Source organism: Psilocybe cubensis, chromosome 4, assembly GCF_017499595.1.
Source record: "Psilocybe cubensis strain MGC-MH-2018 chromosome 4, whole genome shotgun sequence".
Classification (NCBI taxonomy): domain Eukaryota; kingdom Fungi; phylum Basidiomycota; class Agaricomycetes; order Agaricales; family Agrocybaceae; genus Psilocybe; species Psilocybe cubensis.
Window position 1 is genome coordinate 4,036,721 of NC_063002.1, and position 16,504 is coordinate 4,053,224.

General features: G+C 47.9%; 5 protein-coding genes across 5 annotated transcripts; 1 reads left to right on the forward strand and 4 right to left on the reverse strand.

Annotated features, from left to right (window-relative positions):
- Positions 1–836: 836 nt before the first annotated feature.
- On the reverse strand, positions 837–4,270 carry JR316_0005468 (uncharacterized protein; the record flags this gene model as incomplete). The annotated part of the gene is made up of 2 exons (XM_047891226.1): positions 837–3,331; positions 4,045–4,270. The coding sequence occupies 2 exons, from the start codon at positions 4,268–4,270 to the stop codon at positions 837–839; spliced, it is 2,721 nt and encodes a 906-aa protein (XP_047750987.1).
- Positions 4,271–7,320: 3,050 nt separating this feature from the next.
- JR316_0005469 (Versatile peroxidase VPL1) lies at positions 7,321–8,981 on the reverse strand (the record flags this gene model as incomplete). The annotated part of the gene is made up of 11 exons (XM_047891227.1): positions 7,321–7,479; positions 7,532–7,608; positions 7,666–7,711; positions 7,768–7,837; positions 7,894–7,939; positions 8,010–8,044; positions 8,102–8,347; positions 8,408–8,548; positions 8,606–8,664; positions 8,732–8,859; positions 8,927–8,981. 11 exons carry the CDS (start codon positions 8,979–8,981, stop codon positions 7,321–7,323), a joined length of 1,062 nt encoding a protein of 353 aa, XP_047750988.1.
- Positions 8,982–9,967: 986 nt separating this feature from the next.
- On the forward strand, positions 9,968–10,648 carry JR316_0005470 (GDT1-like protein C17G8.08c; the record flags this gene model as incomplete). Its single annotated transcript, XM_047891228.1, has 1 exon — positions 9,968–10,648. The coding sequence occupies one exon, from the start codon at positions 9,968–9,970 to the stop codon at positions 10,646–10,648; it is 681 nt and encodes a 226-aa protein (XP_047750989.1).
- Positions 10,649–11,531: 883 nt separating this feature from the next.
- Positions 11,532–12,329, reverse strand: JR316_0005471 (Alpha-L-arabinofuranosidase C; the record flags this gene model as incomplete). Its single annotated transcript, XM_047891229.1, has 1 exon — positions 11,532–12,329. The coding sequence occupies one exon, from the start codon at positions 12,327–12,329 to the stop codon at positions 11,532–11,534; it is 798 nt and encodes a 265-aa protein (XP_047750990.1).
- A 1,400-nt stretch (positions 12,330–13,729) lies between these two features.
- JR316_0005472 (Alpha-L-arabinofuranosidase C) lies at positions 13,730–14,791 on the reverse strand (the record flags this gene model as incomplete). Its single annotated transcript, XM_047891230.1, has 1 exon — positions 13,730–14,791. One exon carries the CDS (start codon positions 14,789–14,791, stop codon positions 13,730–13,732), a length of 1,062 nt encoding a protein of 353 aa, XP_047750991.1.
- Between the last annotated feature and the right edge of the window lie 1,713 nt (positions 14,792–16,504).

The following is a 16,504-nucleotide window of genomic DNA, read 5'->3' on the forward strand; positions in this document are numbered from 1 at the left end:
ACTTGCCTTTTAACTGAGTGTACATTCCCCCCTTTCCTGTTGATCAGGATTTCATGTAGAAAATGCCAAATTGCAATTACCGGAATAGCCTTCTGTAATTCGATCTTAGTGTCTTTTTTCCTCCTTCCTACAAAAGAGGCGACAAGGTTATTTATTTAGTCTTCTCAACATTGGTTCTCCACATTACTGCCATGTCCTCTACTCCGCTTTTTTGAATGCAATGCTATTGCCAAGCGAGTCTAACACATTCTATCCTAGTGTTTCCATTTATTCGCCATCTCCGATGCTTTATAGGAACAGGTACTGCTTCAACTCCAGCAGCGTTCATATGACACAAACGAGGTATATCGGATAAAGTACAAAATGAAGAAGACCAAGGCTTTATACAACACACAAAATCTACAAATCGAACCTCAAAATGTCGTCATCGTATTATGTACAAAGGTTGAAAGATATTGAGAAGAAGGACAATGCTATGGTCATCACTGTTCATGCATGCAAAAGGGGATCGTGAAGGTCGTGAAGAAATATGACGAAAAGGAATCTGATGGGTCATAAGATGGTCGTAAATGGGAGGTATAAGAAAGCTAGAAAGCGACCAGAATCGTGAATTGTGATGAAGGGTATAAATGAAATAGTGAAATGAGATGTTTTTTTCTTCAAATCGCTGAAAAAATGTTCAGAGTCCCAAGATAAACACACAAAAAACCCAAAAAAAATTGAACCATAAATCAAGAAGACACTGCTTCGAAGGGGAAATGCATAACGAGATAGATAGAATGTTGAGTGGGAAAAGCTTCCAACGAGGTAGGAGGCACCAGGTCCGAGTATGTGTGTCATCGGCACCCAGAATCTTCACCTTGTACTGCCAAAATCACTTCCTCTCCCCGCCAATTCTCCAATCTAATTCCGCGCTCCTCGCAGCTCTTTAAAACACCTCCCCAAAATCTATCTATCTGCCTCTTCTGCGCACGCTCGACACGACGAACACGCTCAGCATGTACACCCTTGATAGAGTGCTTTTTAGGTGGAGAAGAAGGGAGCCAGTGCATTCGTGGGGATGACGGCAAGGGCGGCGATAAGGACAGAGAGCAGGAATCCGAAAAGGCCATTGAAGGCGATAGCCTCCCCGATTTCCTAATCATATCGCTCTCCCAGCTCATATCACACACACGTGCGAGGGATGGGAAAGCCTCCCGCCGTAATAAGCTCCCAAATTGCTCGGCGAGCATGAAGAAAGGGTAATCTTCACCCCCATTTCGTACACCAGCATCAGAGGAAGCACCAACACGGACAACACCATCGACGACCTCGTACACATATGCACCGCCCGCTCTTCTTTCTGCGTCTTCCCAATCAGACCTGACCCGCCGCTCGACGCCACGTACCCCGATACGCTCGAGACCAGGATGCGCAGGCAGCAGAACATGCGGTGCAATCCAGTCCGGTGACAACCAGCTCCATTCCGCGTCTGCACTACAAATGAACGTCGACAGGTTCGGACACCACGCTGCAAGAGGGATACTGGGCGGCTCGTTCTGTGGGCTGCTCGTGGCGGTTGAACTGTCTGAGGGGCGCTGGGTGACCCACGCCTCCTCCTGGCCAAGGTCTGCGCTTGAGTGTCCGAGTTCGAGCTGCTTGATTTTGGCACCGTGCATTTCGAAGAACGCACGGAATCCGTTTCCGCGGTACCCAAAATCGGCGGAGGTGATACACAGTGCAGTGAGCAGGGGCATGGACCAAGTCGAGAGCACTGCGAACGTCGTGTTGTCGAGCGTGACCGTCAGCGTGCGGAGGGCGGGGAGGGTAAGCGTCGGCCCATCAATATCAGACGAAGTTGGAGAGTGTGATACGAAGCTCCGTGTCGTCGTCGTCGTCGTCGTATATCGTGCAGTGAGTTGCGTGAGCTTCAAAGCACTGACCCTCGATTCGAAGTGGGTCACGAAACTCAACCCCATACCGTTTTGATTTAATTCTTCTTCTTCTTCATCACCTCCATCTCCGAAATGCACACCCCACTGCCTCTCCTCACTCGTATTCCTGCTTCCCATCCCAAACGCACTTTTCCCACTGACAACAACCTCCAATTCCTCCAACCCTTCCCCAACACCTCCCTGGGCACCCAATCGCCGTGCAAGCACATCTTCATAAAATCTGTGACCCCCGTCATGATTCATAACATCGTATTCATAATTCGTCCACGTGAGCTTCTTGAGTGGTCGCGCGAGAAGAGTGTCCAGAAGTGCGTCGGTAGTGAGTAGGTCAGAGTCCGTGTGCGTTTCCAGGGCTTGCACTCGTGAAGCAGCAAACGGGGCTACGGGCGATAAACTGAGCACAAGAGGATGCATCGGCCTCCTTACACTCCTCGCGTCCACAAACGTCTCCAGCCGCGGGCAGTGTTGCAGGATCAGAAGGAGATCATGCGGCGAACAGCGCTCCATGCTCGGCGTCTCGATGTGCAGTGCGCGAATGTGGATGCCTGGGTTGCAGCTTCGAACTTGAGAAATGGTGGGAGCGGATGTTGACTTTAAGGAGGAGGCCGAGACGGGTGATGGTTGTGCAATATTACTGTCCTTCGTCGCCATCCGCGAGCGCCCACGCACACGTCCGAACCAGCCCATCTTCCTCTTTTTCTCACCTCTACCTCCCGCAAACACAGTCGTACTCACTTCTCCACCCCTCAACCCTTCTAAACAGGCATCCCCACCCAACCTCTCCGCGACCAACCTCCCCTGCCGTGCACTCCCAATCCACACGACCTCATACATCGCCTCCTGCACCACCAGGTTCCAAAGCCTACACACGCGCGAGATGGCGTCGGCGTGGCGCAGGCGCGCGGTGTACTGCGCGCGCCGGATGTGCTGTGGGATGCTGGGTGATGCGGGCGCGGGCGCGGACGCCCAGGTAGAGTCGTTATCGCTTTTGTTTTTGGTTTCTCTGTCATCGGAAGAAGACGCAGACGGACGATTAAAGTACGCCGCGCACGAATAGCCAAATATCAGCGCCCATAGCTCCACAGGGAGTGAAGGCACAAATACACCCAACACGCGCGGCTTAAGTGCTATACTCTCCTTTATGCTCTCATTGCTCGGTCGCCGGCGTACCGTCATGGTAGTGCTCGTGGATGTCGCTGTGGCGGTAACGGAGGCGGTGACAGTGGAACTAGAACGAGCACCCGAGCTCCAACTTCCTTTTACGTTTACGTTTCGATTTTGATTTTCGCTGAAGGTAACAGATTTGCTGGCAGTGGCAGTGGCGTCCGTGTCAGCCTCCGCGTCCAAGGTTTGCATCTCGACTTCGTCAATACTGCGTCCCAAACGCCCTCGTTGGACTACTTGTCGAAAAGGAGGTAGGGAAACGGGAAAACAGAGCACGGATTTAAGCCCACACTCCTGATTCCGATCCAAATCAGAGGTCGTACGTGTTCTGGTCATAGTCCTAGTGGAATGTCAGCAAGGTATTTGAGGATGGTGATGACGATGGGGTGGTATCCAAGGTGGGAACAAGGACAAGAACAAGTGAGGTCGGGAAGAAACAAGGGTGGGTATATGAATAACAATAAGAATAAGAATAGGATTCGGTATAGGATTATGGGTAGGGATAAGAATACGATTAAGAGTACAGAACAAGGGAAAAGAATCACAGAAAAGCAAGAGTAAGAGCAAAAGTAAAAAGCAAAAGCAAAAGTAAAAGCAAAGACGACAGATAAGAATAACGGCGAGCAAGAAGGATTTGGTTGACGATAAAGCTGAATGATGATGATGGTAAATGATGGTGGTGCAGACTTGGGCGATGATGCGGCGGGTCGTGGGTCATGGATGGTAAAAACGGATGTGACGCCTGCCCTCCCGACATGGACGGCCATACAGATGACAGGCGACAGGCGATAGATGGTTGGATGGACGGACGGGTAAACAGACACACCCATCCAATCTCGTCTCAACACGTCCCATACAAAAAATAAAAAAGAAAAGGAAAAGAAAAAAGTAAAGAAACAAGAAAAAGTGATAGGAATGATGGAACCAAAGGCCAAACAAACAATACCCAAGCGCTGACGCCCAAGGACAAGGCGGCCCATCAAACACCTCCTATCCCACATCCCAGGTCCACCCACGAAGGGGCCCATCGCCTGAGTCCTCATTGAACCTCCCCGTTTAGGTCCAGGTACAAGCCAGGTACCAACATCCAGGGTCGGGAACGCGAAACTCAGAAGCACAGAAACACGATCGCTCAATGAACGAATGTTCATATACTGAATGCGCCAATGCATGCTTGCAGTGATGTCGCACTAAGTATCGATAAGACGACAAGCGAGAGGATCGACGTGTTGTGCTTGAATGTGGGGGAGCGGGTGCGGGGTTGGATAGGAGGTGAAGGAAGAAGAACAATGAAAAAAATGAAAGCATTTAACGGACAGAATACGGGTGTTGGTAATGTAAGACAAAGCAAAGTAAAAGTAAAAACCGAAACCCCAAAAATTGGGGTACGATGAAGAAAAAGAGAAGAGATATAAAAAAGAAGAAAGGCGAAAAGAAAGGAAATTAAGAAAAAATCATTCAAGAATAAGCGGAACGGAGAAAGGAGAAAGCGGCAAGGAAGAACTGGGGGACACTCACCGTCGAACATTGTTGTCCATCCCTATGCCAATTCCGTCATCCTCTAGCTCCAACCCCCTTTGTTTCTCCTCCCCCTCCCCCTCCCTCTCTCGAACCCCAACGGAACATATCCGCGTACCCATTGTCATCTTGAATCGATCCTCAAGCAAACCATTGCCAGAACCGGAACCTGAAGTGGCAACATACGCGGATGCGGGAGCGGGAAGCTTGTATACCCGGCGGCTGCCACTGACGTGTGGCGTGCGTGTGGCCGTGTGCGGATGAATCGAAGGCCCACGTTCAGCAGGACTAGTAGGTGTCGTGGCTGACACCGACATCACCTTTGGCGTTGACATTGACGTAGAAGATTTGGAGGACTCGGACGTGGACGTAGAGATGGAAGCTGAAGTAGGCATGCAAATGGACGTCGAAGCGGGCGTAGATATGGAAGTGGCAGAGAAATGTGATGTTTGTATAGGGGAGTTTACCAACCCCAAATTCGAGCTATGCCTGCAGTGCAAATTCAAGTGCAAGTGCGATGTACGGTGCTCTGCACAACATTCACAACTAAAAGAGGTATCTGGAACAGCAATGCACCTAGTAAGAACGTGGTCTCTACAGAGATAAAGACGGTGCCGTGGGCGCTCACCTGCAGCGCCGGTGTCCGGGGAAGGGAACGGTGCTAGATGCGTGGATATCGAACGTGTAGATGGGTGCATAGTTATATTTGTGTCGCCACCGAACAAATGGCGTGGAATGAGTCAACGGATGTGTGTGTGTGGTTGTGGATTGAAGGTCGTAGATGCGAGAGGTTATAATGGTACGAGCGCCTCCTCCTCCTATCGTCTAATGCCCGCGAAGGTCACCTGGCCCCCGCCGCGCACCGTTTTCGTTCCTTGCACCGACTCTCGTCTCAACACAAATCGAAATCGAAATCCAATTTGGAAACACCCCGAACGTCGTCCAGACGAAAGTCTTCAAATTTTCAATAGAGCGGTAATCGCAGCCATGAACAAATGGATCTGATACGAGCACAGTGTAAACCACCCTCTAGACTTGTGAGAGAATGATTCGAGAAGATGGAGGAAGAAAGGAAAGGGACGACGGAATGGAGGGGAGAAATGGAAAGCTGGAACCGGAATGGAGGGGTCGTGAGCGATGTGTCCAACCTTAACCCTTTCCCACGACATCCGCGCCGAGCCTCAGGGTACCTTGCCAAGGCTGCCGCTGCGCGAAGACCTCTCTTCCCAACTGGATATTAATAACGGAAGCGGAAGTGTAAACAATCAAGCCGGGATGACCGAATGCTCGAAAGGAAACTTGAAAGAAAGGCGGATAGGATAGGATAAAATTATTACAGTAAATTAAATTCTGAGAGGAATGAAGGTTGGGTAAGCACCAGCGCGTAGACGCCGTAGAGCACATAGGCTGTCTGAATCTGTTTACGACTATGCAGGTATCGACCATTGGCATTGAGATTGGCAGCGAGCGAGCAGGAACTTGGATGTAAGAGGAGTGCGCGTATACCTCAGTTCATCACACCTTGTCTCACCTCATCTCACTCGCGGGCTTCTTCCGTGCTCTGCGTGGGTACAATTATACATAGCTGGATGAAGAGCGTGTTGAACCAAGGATAGCTGTGGATATGGATGCTGAGCGCTCGACTTCGACTTCGAATTCGACCGTGATGCCAATAACAATGCGTTGTTGACTGTGTATAAATGAGAGTACAGGGCCGAAATAACTGACGATATCGGACGCGACACCACATGGACGCGGACAGACGAAAGTCGGGATCTACTACTCGTAGTCGAGTACTCTCTCCCCAAAGGATAAGCTTAATCCTGAAATCCATCAAGGGCGGTAATATAATGTAAATTAAAGTAAATTAACAATGGTATTTTATCGGGTTCACATTTTCACCCGTCCAAGCCGCCTGTAGCCGGATGAATAACATACAAATATATATATATTAATCCGATACATAGTTTAGGCACCGTTGGTACACCATCATCGCGGACGCTGGGTCGCGCTCGGAGGCACAACTACGCCGCGTCACCGTGATTTTCCTATGCGTGGGATCGGTAAGCACGCATGCATGAAGATGAGTCTAATTCATATACATGATCATGCGCAGAGCATGCCAATGTAAAATATCCAATCGACGCGTCTGGGTTTGCTGCAACTTTCCTCTCGTTGACAACATTAGGCACTCAGGCAAAGTTCAGGCTTAAGCTCTCAGTCTGCCAAAGCGTGCAGTTCGAAATAGTGGGACACATACAATTTATTCATGTACACGTCAGTGAGAAACATCGACATGTTAGGGATGACATGATCGAGAGGTATCAAATATCTGTAAATAAATACTATGTTTAACCATTCAGTATTCAACGCCATTCTAAGAACAATTCACAACGACGCGCACAAGGCTAACAAATTCGACGAAAACACTTCTAAAGATGTATTTCGCATTGTCACTGGTAATACAACATGGTATAGACACCTCAACCAATACCAAATCACTCCATATCCATAATAAGTAAATAAGAAATCCAAATTCAAGACTGAAACCGCAAATATGCCTTCTAGAGTTGAGGACTGTCAAGAAATGAATATGTCAGCATATCAAATCATGCTCTAGAACAACGGTCACGAACATCTGGGGGACGGTGGTCGGTGGGCCGGGCTGGGTCCTGAGGTTGGGGAAGGTAGCGGTGGCACACTGTCAATATTCAACAATCAGCGCTTCCCTCCTACCATGATATTTCTCAAAAGGGACACTCACAGCTTGCTCGATATCCTTGATGGTCTTGCCAGGGGGGAAAGTAGCAGGGCCTCCAGTGAATGGAATAGCCTTGGGGATAACCTCAGAGCAGTCGATCATCTGGGACACATTTAGCACTGAGAGAATTGAAATAGGTATGTCTATTTCATACCTTGCGTGGGTCCTGGCCCAAAAGGGAAAGCTTGAAGACGGCATCACCGAATGCCTTTGCCATCTTGGCTTGGTTGTCTGTCAAAAAACTTTGGTTAGAACTAGCTTCACATTTAATAAAACGCCGATACTCACTGACGAAGGATTGCCATTCACAGTTAGTAGCAGGGTCACGAGCGAGCTAAATCACCAAATCTCAGAGGACGGTCCACAAGAACAGGGCGATAACAGACGTACCAAGTGGTCGGATTGGAGACGAACGGTTCCCGGCACAGCGGTTTCAACTTCACCCTCTGTGGTTCCATTTCTATATTTAAGTGTAAGCGTGCATCAACAACCTATGTTTGGGACTGTAATACACACCCAGGGAACATTGTTCCGCGAAGCTGAACATCGACGAAAATTTGAGCTAGATAAATCCTTCATCAGCAACAATTCCCCCCCCGTCAAAAGATCATATCCAGGGGTATGGCACTCACTATCGAAAACATCAGGGGTCTGATCGAAAGGAACACTAAAATATGATGCGTCAGCAAATCTACGAACCTATCCGCAATGAATATTGACGTACCCCTCCAAGTTCGGTACAATGTCATCAGCACCAGCAACACTGTGCGAGCCACCGACAACAGCGACAACCTCAGCTGGAGAGAAGCCGACCTCCTTGAAGCGTTGGAGGATCTTGGGGATGCTGTCGAAGGGCTCTGGGACAAGGTCGGGTGGGGATGCAGCCTTGGGTGGTGCACGACCGAGAAGGAATGGGATGCGGGGTGCACCGTTGCACTGGACGAGACTGACTGCACCCGCGAGCTGGATACTAAATGTGTTTTTCAGTACACCAGGTTGATTCAGGGCGGGAAAATAAATTAAAGCTTACAAGTCTCCGGGGGTGACCTTGTCGGAGTGCTTGATGAGGAATGGGCCAAGGGCGTCGAGGACGTCGTCGATACCAGTGTTGGCATGGAAGGTCAATTCGGTCTCATTGAAGACAGCGATCGATCCGTCAGCGCCTCCACCACTACAAATGACGTTTTAAGTATCAAAGTGATATAAACCAGATTTTATCGACACTTACCCAAGAGTGGGGGAGATGCCAATGGCGTCGTGGAAGACAAGACGCAAAGCACCATGTGCCTATTGGATAAGGGATGATAGTCAGCATAATGATGGCGCATCAACGCGTAGAATGCAGAAAACGTACGCCATCACCACACTCGTTCTCAAAGAGGTTTTCGGTGATATCCTTGACAACCGGGAAGAGGTTGCAGCAGGCTGCGTTAGTGGCAGTATGGATACCATCTGGGCACAGCGCTCGCTTGGTCCTTAAACCTACAAATCGCGACGCGTTAAGAATGGGTAGACAATGAAAGTGTACTTTGGGATCTTATGGACGTACCAGCAACCAAGGGGAGAGCCATAACCAGGGCGGCGAGAGCGTTCTTGAAAGCCATACTTGGAGAATCTGCTAGAGAGGAAGATTTCCTTGTCTTTATCACCAACAATCCAGTCACCTCTTATACATTTTTCAACGAGGTAGATTGTCCATTTTTAATCCATTTACATGTAGAAGTGTTGCTCGAGAGCAACACAAGGGAGCAATACGTCTCGCCAGCTAATGTCTACCAGAATAATGGATACCTTCAAGTTATCCTAACCTTTGGGTCCTCTATCTCTCGCGTCGATGTATTTTTGGGTCGTGCTAAAATTACCTCGCGCGTTTTGGTCTATTTATGAAGCGACAGTACATTTTGATAACAAAATCTACATATATTCGCTCACGCGAAGCGCTGTTCGATTGAGAAATTCACGTCCATCCATCTACCACACGAAATTCGGTGCGACAGGAAAACCCAATATTGTGGTACTCTCACTAGCAATAGCAAAAAATTTTATGTTCATAGGTTTAGTTTAATTGCAGTTTTCCGGTAGGAACTTGAACTTGGTCCTATAGTATTTCTTTTGCAGGTCCTTGAAAATGACATAGTCTAAAAGCATTGCACAAACCTGTATATTAGTAGAAGCGGTGATTGCAAGGTGATTACGACGTACCGTCGGCGCTTGATCTGTCACTCAAGTTTTGTTTCCAAATCAGCGAGCGCGGTGTGTTGGCGGTGGGGAATAAGTCTCATGCATTTCACTCATCACGCTCTCGGGTAAAAGTGATTCACGAACGTGATGTTGATTGCCGACAATCTACCTCACACGTCCTCGACCCAACCATGACCTCGGTTCATAAAAAAATCAGCATTACCCACCTACCAGGATTGGGATATGCATCAAACACCTGTGCGACTCGGCGAAGTACCACCATAGATGTTTTACCGACAAGATTTTTGCTTACTGTGAGATTTGCTGTCCGTGAGTGTTCTAGTCTTCAAAATGGTCGATGTGCGTTGGGACTCGAAGCCGCCTCCCAAGGTCGTCCAGAGTCCCCACCATGGCCCTTCCCAACGGATACCCAACTTCCTCAATCCAAGCCTTTGCCCAATCATTCTCGATGATCATAGTGTCGGAAATAGGCGACAAAACGTTCCTTATTGCTGCCATACTCGCTATGCGGCATCTCCGTTTGGCGGTCTTTCTGGGGGCATTTCTCTCGCTTTTTTTGATGTCTTTCTTGTCCGCCTCACTGGGTCAAATTCTTCCTGCATTAATTCCTCGTGGATGGACCCAATGGTGCGCATCAGCACTTTTTCTCATATTTGGGATGAAGATGTGGAATGAGGCGAAGGAGATGGAATCAGGAACAGGAAAGATTGAGGAGGAGATGAGAGAGGCTGAGGAAGACATTGAAGGAGATCAGTGGAAACATGAATCGCGTCGAGGAGACTTAGGAAATCAACGCACGGGGAGCTACCCACCAGAAAGCATGGAAAAGCATGGGCGAAAGCAAGGATCGAACAGTGGATTGTCCACAAGCAAAATGCGAGCGAAGACTTCCTGGATGGATGAGACACGCAGCGTTTGCAGTCTACTTTTCGGACCAGTCTTTGTCCAGGCGTTTGTTCTCACTTTCCTTGCAGAATGGGGAGATAGAAGTCAAATTGCTACCATAATTCTCGGAGCCGCGCACGTCCGTATTCCCGTCTGTTTGTTGCTTTCTACATGCCGGTACTGACCTACATCGATAGAATATATATCTGGTGACAGCCGGAACGGTACTTGGACATTCATGTTGCACTGCTCTCGCTGTGGTGGGAGGTAGATATATCTCAACAAAAATATCGGTTAAACACGGTGTGTATCTTCGCATCTACCGACTTATTAATTCCAGGAGCAAACTGATTTCCTTTCATCAAGTGACATATGGTGGTTCAGCGTTGTTCATTCTTTTTGGGTTAGTATACTTGTACGAGGGCTTCGCTCTGTCTGCGTCTGACAGCTTCAACCTCGATATGACGATCCCCATCCCAGTGGACATGAATATATGAGAAGAGGGCATAGGACTACATCGTATTATATTGCAGTCGTATCAAGATCCATAAACATGAAATATTTTGTAAGACCAATCGTATCAAAAATGTTACCTTGAAAGTCTGTTCAAATGTTGAAATATAATTAGCTCCCCGGCTGCTCCATGATATGTATCGAGTGTGTGATCCCGGACTCGGACCGACACTTGCGCGAATGCCGTGTATACAAGCGTGTACAATTAATAGAAGAATTTCTCTGGCCCCGGCATAGAACGAGTCCTCGATCATGGAATCACTTCTCTGGGTCTCGGAGCGGAGTAAAACACATAACGACCGACACCGAAGGAAGGGGTACGGGATTGACAGTGTGACTTGTCGACATTAGGCAACATTGTGTCGCAACCTAAGTAGTGGTTATCCTCACGATCGTGGTGTATCTTGAGAAATATGTCATTTGATAGGAATAAAAATGAGATTGATGGACTTGTTCTATAATTGTGCATACCCAATGGCCTTTTTTGACGAGCAAACATATAGCTAAGTACACATGTGATTTCATTTGTCTCTCAGACAGGCTCAATAAAATTATCAGCAAGCCGAGTTCGTCTGGGTAAGTAAGGCTAATCGCCAGGGAATTGAGTTGTAATCGCTATAATTTCCGGGTACGTCTCCTTGATATAGGTACTGTAGGTTGCACGGGTCGATGGTCAATGTTTGGTCGTGGCTGGCTCGAATCATCTCTCCGTGACTGATGTCCTGTGTCCAACCTGGCGTCTCTTTAAAAACAACGTTGCTAGCACGAGCGAAAGGATTAGCCTCGGTGTCAGCGAGAGGTGTCCAAGTTCCAGCAAGGTCAGTCGCTGTCCAAGATCGAAAGTATCTGTGTCCATCACTTCCTATCGCCTCGACAAGGAGAAGATATCCGGTACCGAAATTGTAAACGTTCGAAGCCTCGTACAGTGCAAATTTATTGGGATCATTCATTGCGATGACAGGCTCTCCCATACCATTGGGGAAATTAGATATGGACGTTTGGGCGCGGTAGAGGTTGCCATTGTCGTCGGACGAGAACAGATGGCAGTTGTCGGCATCACAGATGACCCACATGTCAAGCCATCCGCCATTTGGACCCCAATTGTTTGTCACAGTGGCCGGTACGTCAGTGAAGAAGTTCTGTACGGCGCTCCATCCTGCCGGGTTCCCAATGTCCGGGTTGGTAGAATATCCGGAATTGCCGTCCTGGAAGATGAGATACCATAAATTTTGAGGCTCAAAGAAAAATATCTCTGGTGCAGCACGATATCCTGCTCCTATCGGCGAGTCAACGAGATAGAACTGGTCTGCAAGATGGGCCTTGGAGAAATCGGTGAAATTGAGATAAACCATGTTATATCCAGTCGTGGAAGATACGATGCTTGTGAAGACGTGCCAGACCCCATTATAGTTTACGATGGAGGGGTCCTTGATACTGACGACGGCGCGAGAATCATTTTTGGGAGAAATCAGAACATCGCTTGATGACCAGTTGAAGCTGCTCGGTAAACCTTTCTTGTGTTTGGGTCCAGGAATGCATTGAGAGTACTCATCTAGCGTGTTTCAGTCTTAGCGGTTGATATTGTCATATAGCGAAGACGCAATTACCGCTTTGGCGTACACATGTGCCCGCTAAACATTTGGTTGGACCTCTGGTAAAACATTGATATATGAGAAAATAGCAGTAATCAACAAGTCAGAGGCATACGTATAATTAATCTTCAGTTATACGACATTGTGTCAATATCCCATCAGTTCAAAAAAGGCTAAAATCGTACACCACCACATTGACCAAAAGGTGGAACGTCAACACTGCGATCAACTGGGTGGTCTTCGCCGTTCACGCAGGAGAGAAATGATACGGCAGCGATAGTCAACGCTTGAGTGATTCTCATCGTTACTTAGTCGACCACCTAGTTGACCTAAGGGCTAATTTATACATGGCCTACGGGGATTTGTCGCATAATTCTCTGGGCCTCCAGCGGACATCTATCAAAGAAGACAACAGAACGAGGTGCACTTCCGCGCGTTGCTAGTGTATTAGAACAGGTGATCATTCAACTATGCACCCGTTACATAGTAGAGAGTGCCAGTAGGAGACACCTTTGAGCTCGTGAAGACAGACTGTCCTTACTTTGGATAATGTATGTCTATTCATACTGATACCTTTTCACTGAAATATAACTAAAACCCCGAAGCTCAGAAGTGAGTCGAACTTCGAAGCACGGAAATGATGACATAGAAGTTCTATCACGGACGTTTAACATCAGAGATTCGAAGGTCATGAGGCATAAGAAATTCCTAAATGAAATCAGAGGATCGACAGACCTGTGATGAGTTCCGATATTAGAGGATGTGCGTAATTCTGTTCTATCGAGACGTACACGTACTTACTGACAAACAATTGCCCTAGTGGCATCGCAGAAGAACCCGGATAGTCACTAACAGCAAATTTAAATTTGAAAGACCAATTACAAGACGAAAAGTAAGCCAGACATTTTTGTTTTTGTCGAAATAAAGAACTCTACCTGGACGAGTGCTACTCAAATTTCATTCGAATACAAATGAACCACACTAGTAAACATCATATATTTATCAGAGCGGCACCGCTCACATTAAATTTAACGATACGATCGGACTATAGGTACCGTTCTGTAAACTTAGTACTTAAGAAATGGTTATTGAAATCGAAAAGATGTCTTTATTTCAATACAACTACATGTACCGTGATTTAGTATTACTTTAATACGTCATCAGCATGCAGAGTTGGTCTGTGTGAGCAATGCCAAACGCCACGGGATCGAGTTATAATCACTGTAGCTTCCAGGTGCGTCTCCTTGGTAGAGGTACTTCAAGTTGCATGGGTCGATGGTCAACGTCTGGTCGTGGCCAGAACGAATCATCTCTCCGTGACTGATGTCCTGCGTCCAGCCCGGGTTCTCTGGGAAAACGACGTTGGTGGAACGCGCGAAGGGGTTGGATTCGGTGTCGGCGAGTTCGGCCCATGTACCCGTAAGGCTGCTGGAGGTCCATGAGCGGAAGTATCTGTGTCCGTCGCTGCCGATCGCCTCGACGATGAGAAGGTATCCACTGCCGTAGTTGTACACGTTCGAGGCCTCGAACAAGGCATAGATGTTGCTAGGGCTGCTCATTGCGATGACGGGTTGGCCGAATCCGTGGGGGAAGTTAGAGAGGGAGGTTTCGGCGCGGTAGAGGTGGCCGTTATCGTCTGAAGAGAAGAGGTGGCAGTTGGCACTATCGCAAATGACCCACATGTCTACCCAGTTTCCGCTGCCGATGTTGCTTGATATGATGGACGGGGTGCTGCTGTAGAAGTTTTGAACGGCACTCCATCCAGCTGGGTTACTGATATTGGGGTTGGTAGAATATCCGACGTTGCCGTCCTGGAAGACGAGGTACCACAAGTTTTGCGGAGCAAAGAAGAAAATCTGTGGTGCAGCACGGTATCCAGATCCGATGGCAGAGTTTTGGAGGTAGAATTGGTTTGCATTGTGTGCTTGCGAGAAGTCGGTAAAGTTGAGGTAGACAATGCTGTAGCCTCCCGAGGTAACTATACTGGCGAAGACGTGATAGACGCCGTTGTAGTTAACGATAGAGGGATCCTTTATGGCGAGAACATTGTGTGAGTCGACCTTTGGTGAAATTAAGGCGTCGCTCGAGGACCATTTGAAGCTAGTTGGCAATTTTCCCGTTCCCGTTGAGGTTGGGGCGCTGGATTTGGTAGTAGTTGTTCCGCCTGCAGCAGTAGTACTGGATGCCGTGCCCGGAATGCATTGGGAGTAGTAGGCTGTCATGAAAGGTTTAGTAAGCAGGAGGGATGCTGGTTCACAATGTAACACGCACGGTTACTGTATGTACAGACACCCTGAGAGCACACTGTCGACCCGCTACGTATGGATATTTTAGTTTTGATCTTGCCGTTATAAAAATCATTATTCGAAAACGTACGTGTAGCCTGTCTAAAATAATTGTGGTGTTAGTTAGTACATATCTGTGAGACGAAAAAATAATTCTTACTCCACCACATTGACCATAGAGTGGAACATCAGCAGCGACAGCTGTGAAGGATGCTGTCGCGACGATCGCAAGAAGTTGAGTGAATTTCATTTTGTGGACAACTACGATTTACCTCACCTCAGAGCCATTTTATAGACGATGAACGGGGATTTGTCGTTGGATTTGTGGGTCTGCAACGGAGGAAGGAGTATGGCACTGTCATGAGAAGTCAGATGAATACAGCGCTTACCTGGAGCATTTTTCGGGGATTAGAAGCAGGTGATCCTCTATGTGCACCCGTTACATGCACATTGACATTCGACGATGTTTAGCAGGTGACGCGGACCAGAAAAAAGTGCATTAACCACATCCTCGACGTATCAAAAGCATAGATTCATACCGTAAGAATATTTCTGGTCGTACTGAGCTCAAGCGCGCCTCCAGTCCATCCTTTGAGTGATAGCATAGGGGTGAAAGAGAGAATACGTTGGAGAAGGCGATCGGCCGCCGGTGATTCAGGTGATATGAAAACAATCTATTTTTGATCTCTTGAAGGAAAATAGAACATCTTCAAAAAGCAAAAGAAGGTCGCCAATGCTGGAATAACTTCGCGAATGAGTGTTTGAGTTGGCAAACCGGGTCGATGGGCCGAAAGCAAGAGGCGGTAGGCGGAATTGTAAGCCGGATGTGTGAGCGCGTTCGTCATGCAGAGAGCTCCAAGTGTAGATTTGATGTCCATACTAATTGAATAGAGCGGAAAAACCTGTATCAACTGTGAATGTGGGCATGACGATGCAAAACCGTGTCAGCCTAGGCTCGTTCGTACACAAGCCTTTTCTGACTCAGCATAATTCGGGCTCCGCTCTGTTAAATTTAAAACTACCATTCTTTGTTTGGCAGTTCCGCTTTGTCACGACTCACGTCGGACTTACAAGAAATTCGTACAAGTACGTCACCTGGCAACTACGCAACATTGATCAGCTTGGGCCATATGCTACGGTGTTCGAGAACCGCGAGCTCTACGATTCTCAATCTCATTCATCAATCTCCGATTTACATGTGACTATCACAGATCACATGTGCGTGCAGCCTTTGCACTGAGTCTAGCGCGCCAATTTTTGACTCTCGTTAGACTCACAAAGCGTGGTAGACAAGAAAGGGGGCGATGCATCGAGCGCTTAATGTTTGAAATAAAATCTGTATAGAGGGGAAAACTGCTTAGAAGAGTTCAGAACTCACCTTCAGAAAATAATCCCAAAGTGGCTGTACCGATGCCGGGACGGCAATAACGAAGCTACACGGTCTGGCTTCGGAAAGCGCCGACCTGGGATCTCAATGCCGAAGCAATTGTAGGAAAACCTAGATAAAATGTAAGTGCGTACCGCTTGAGAAGATGGACAGGATGAGCCGACAACGAAAGAGGAGAGCTTCCTACGCTACAGCGTACAGAGGCGCAGATGAACGTCGGAGCTTACTAAGAAAACAATACCCTTATGTGGCTACGTTGCCGG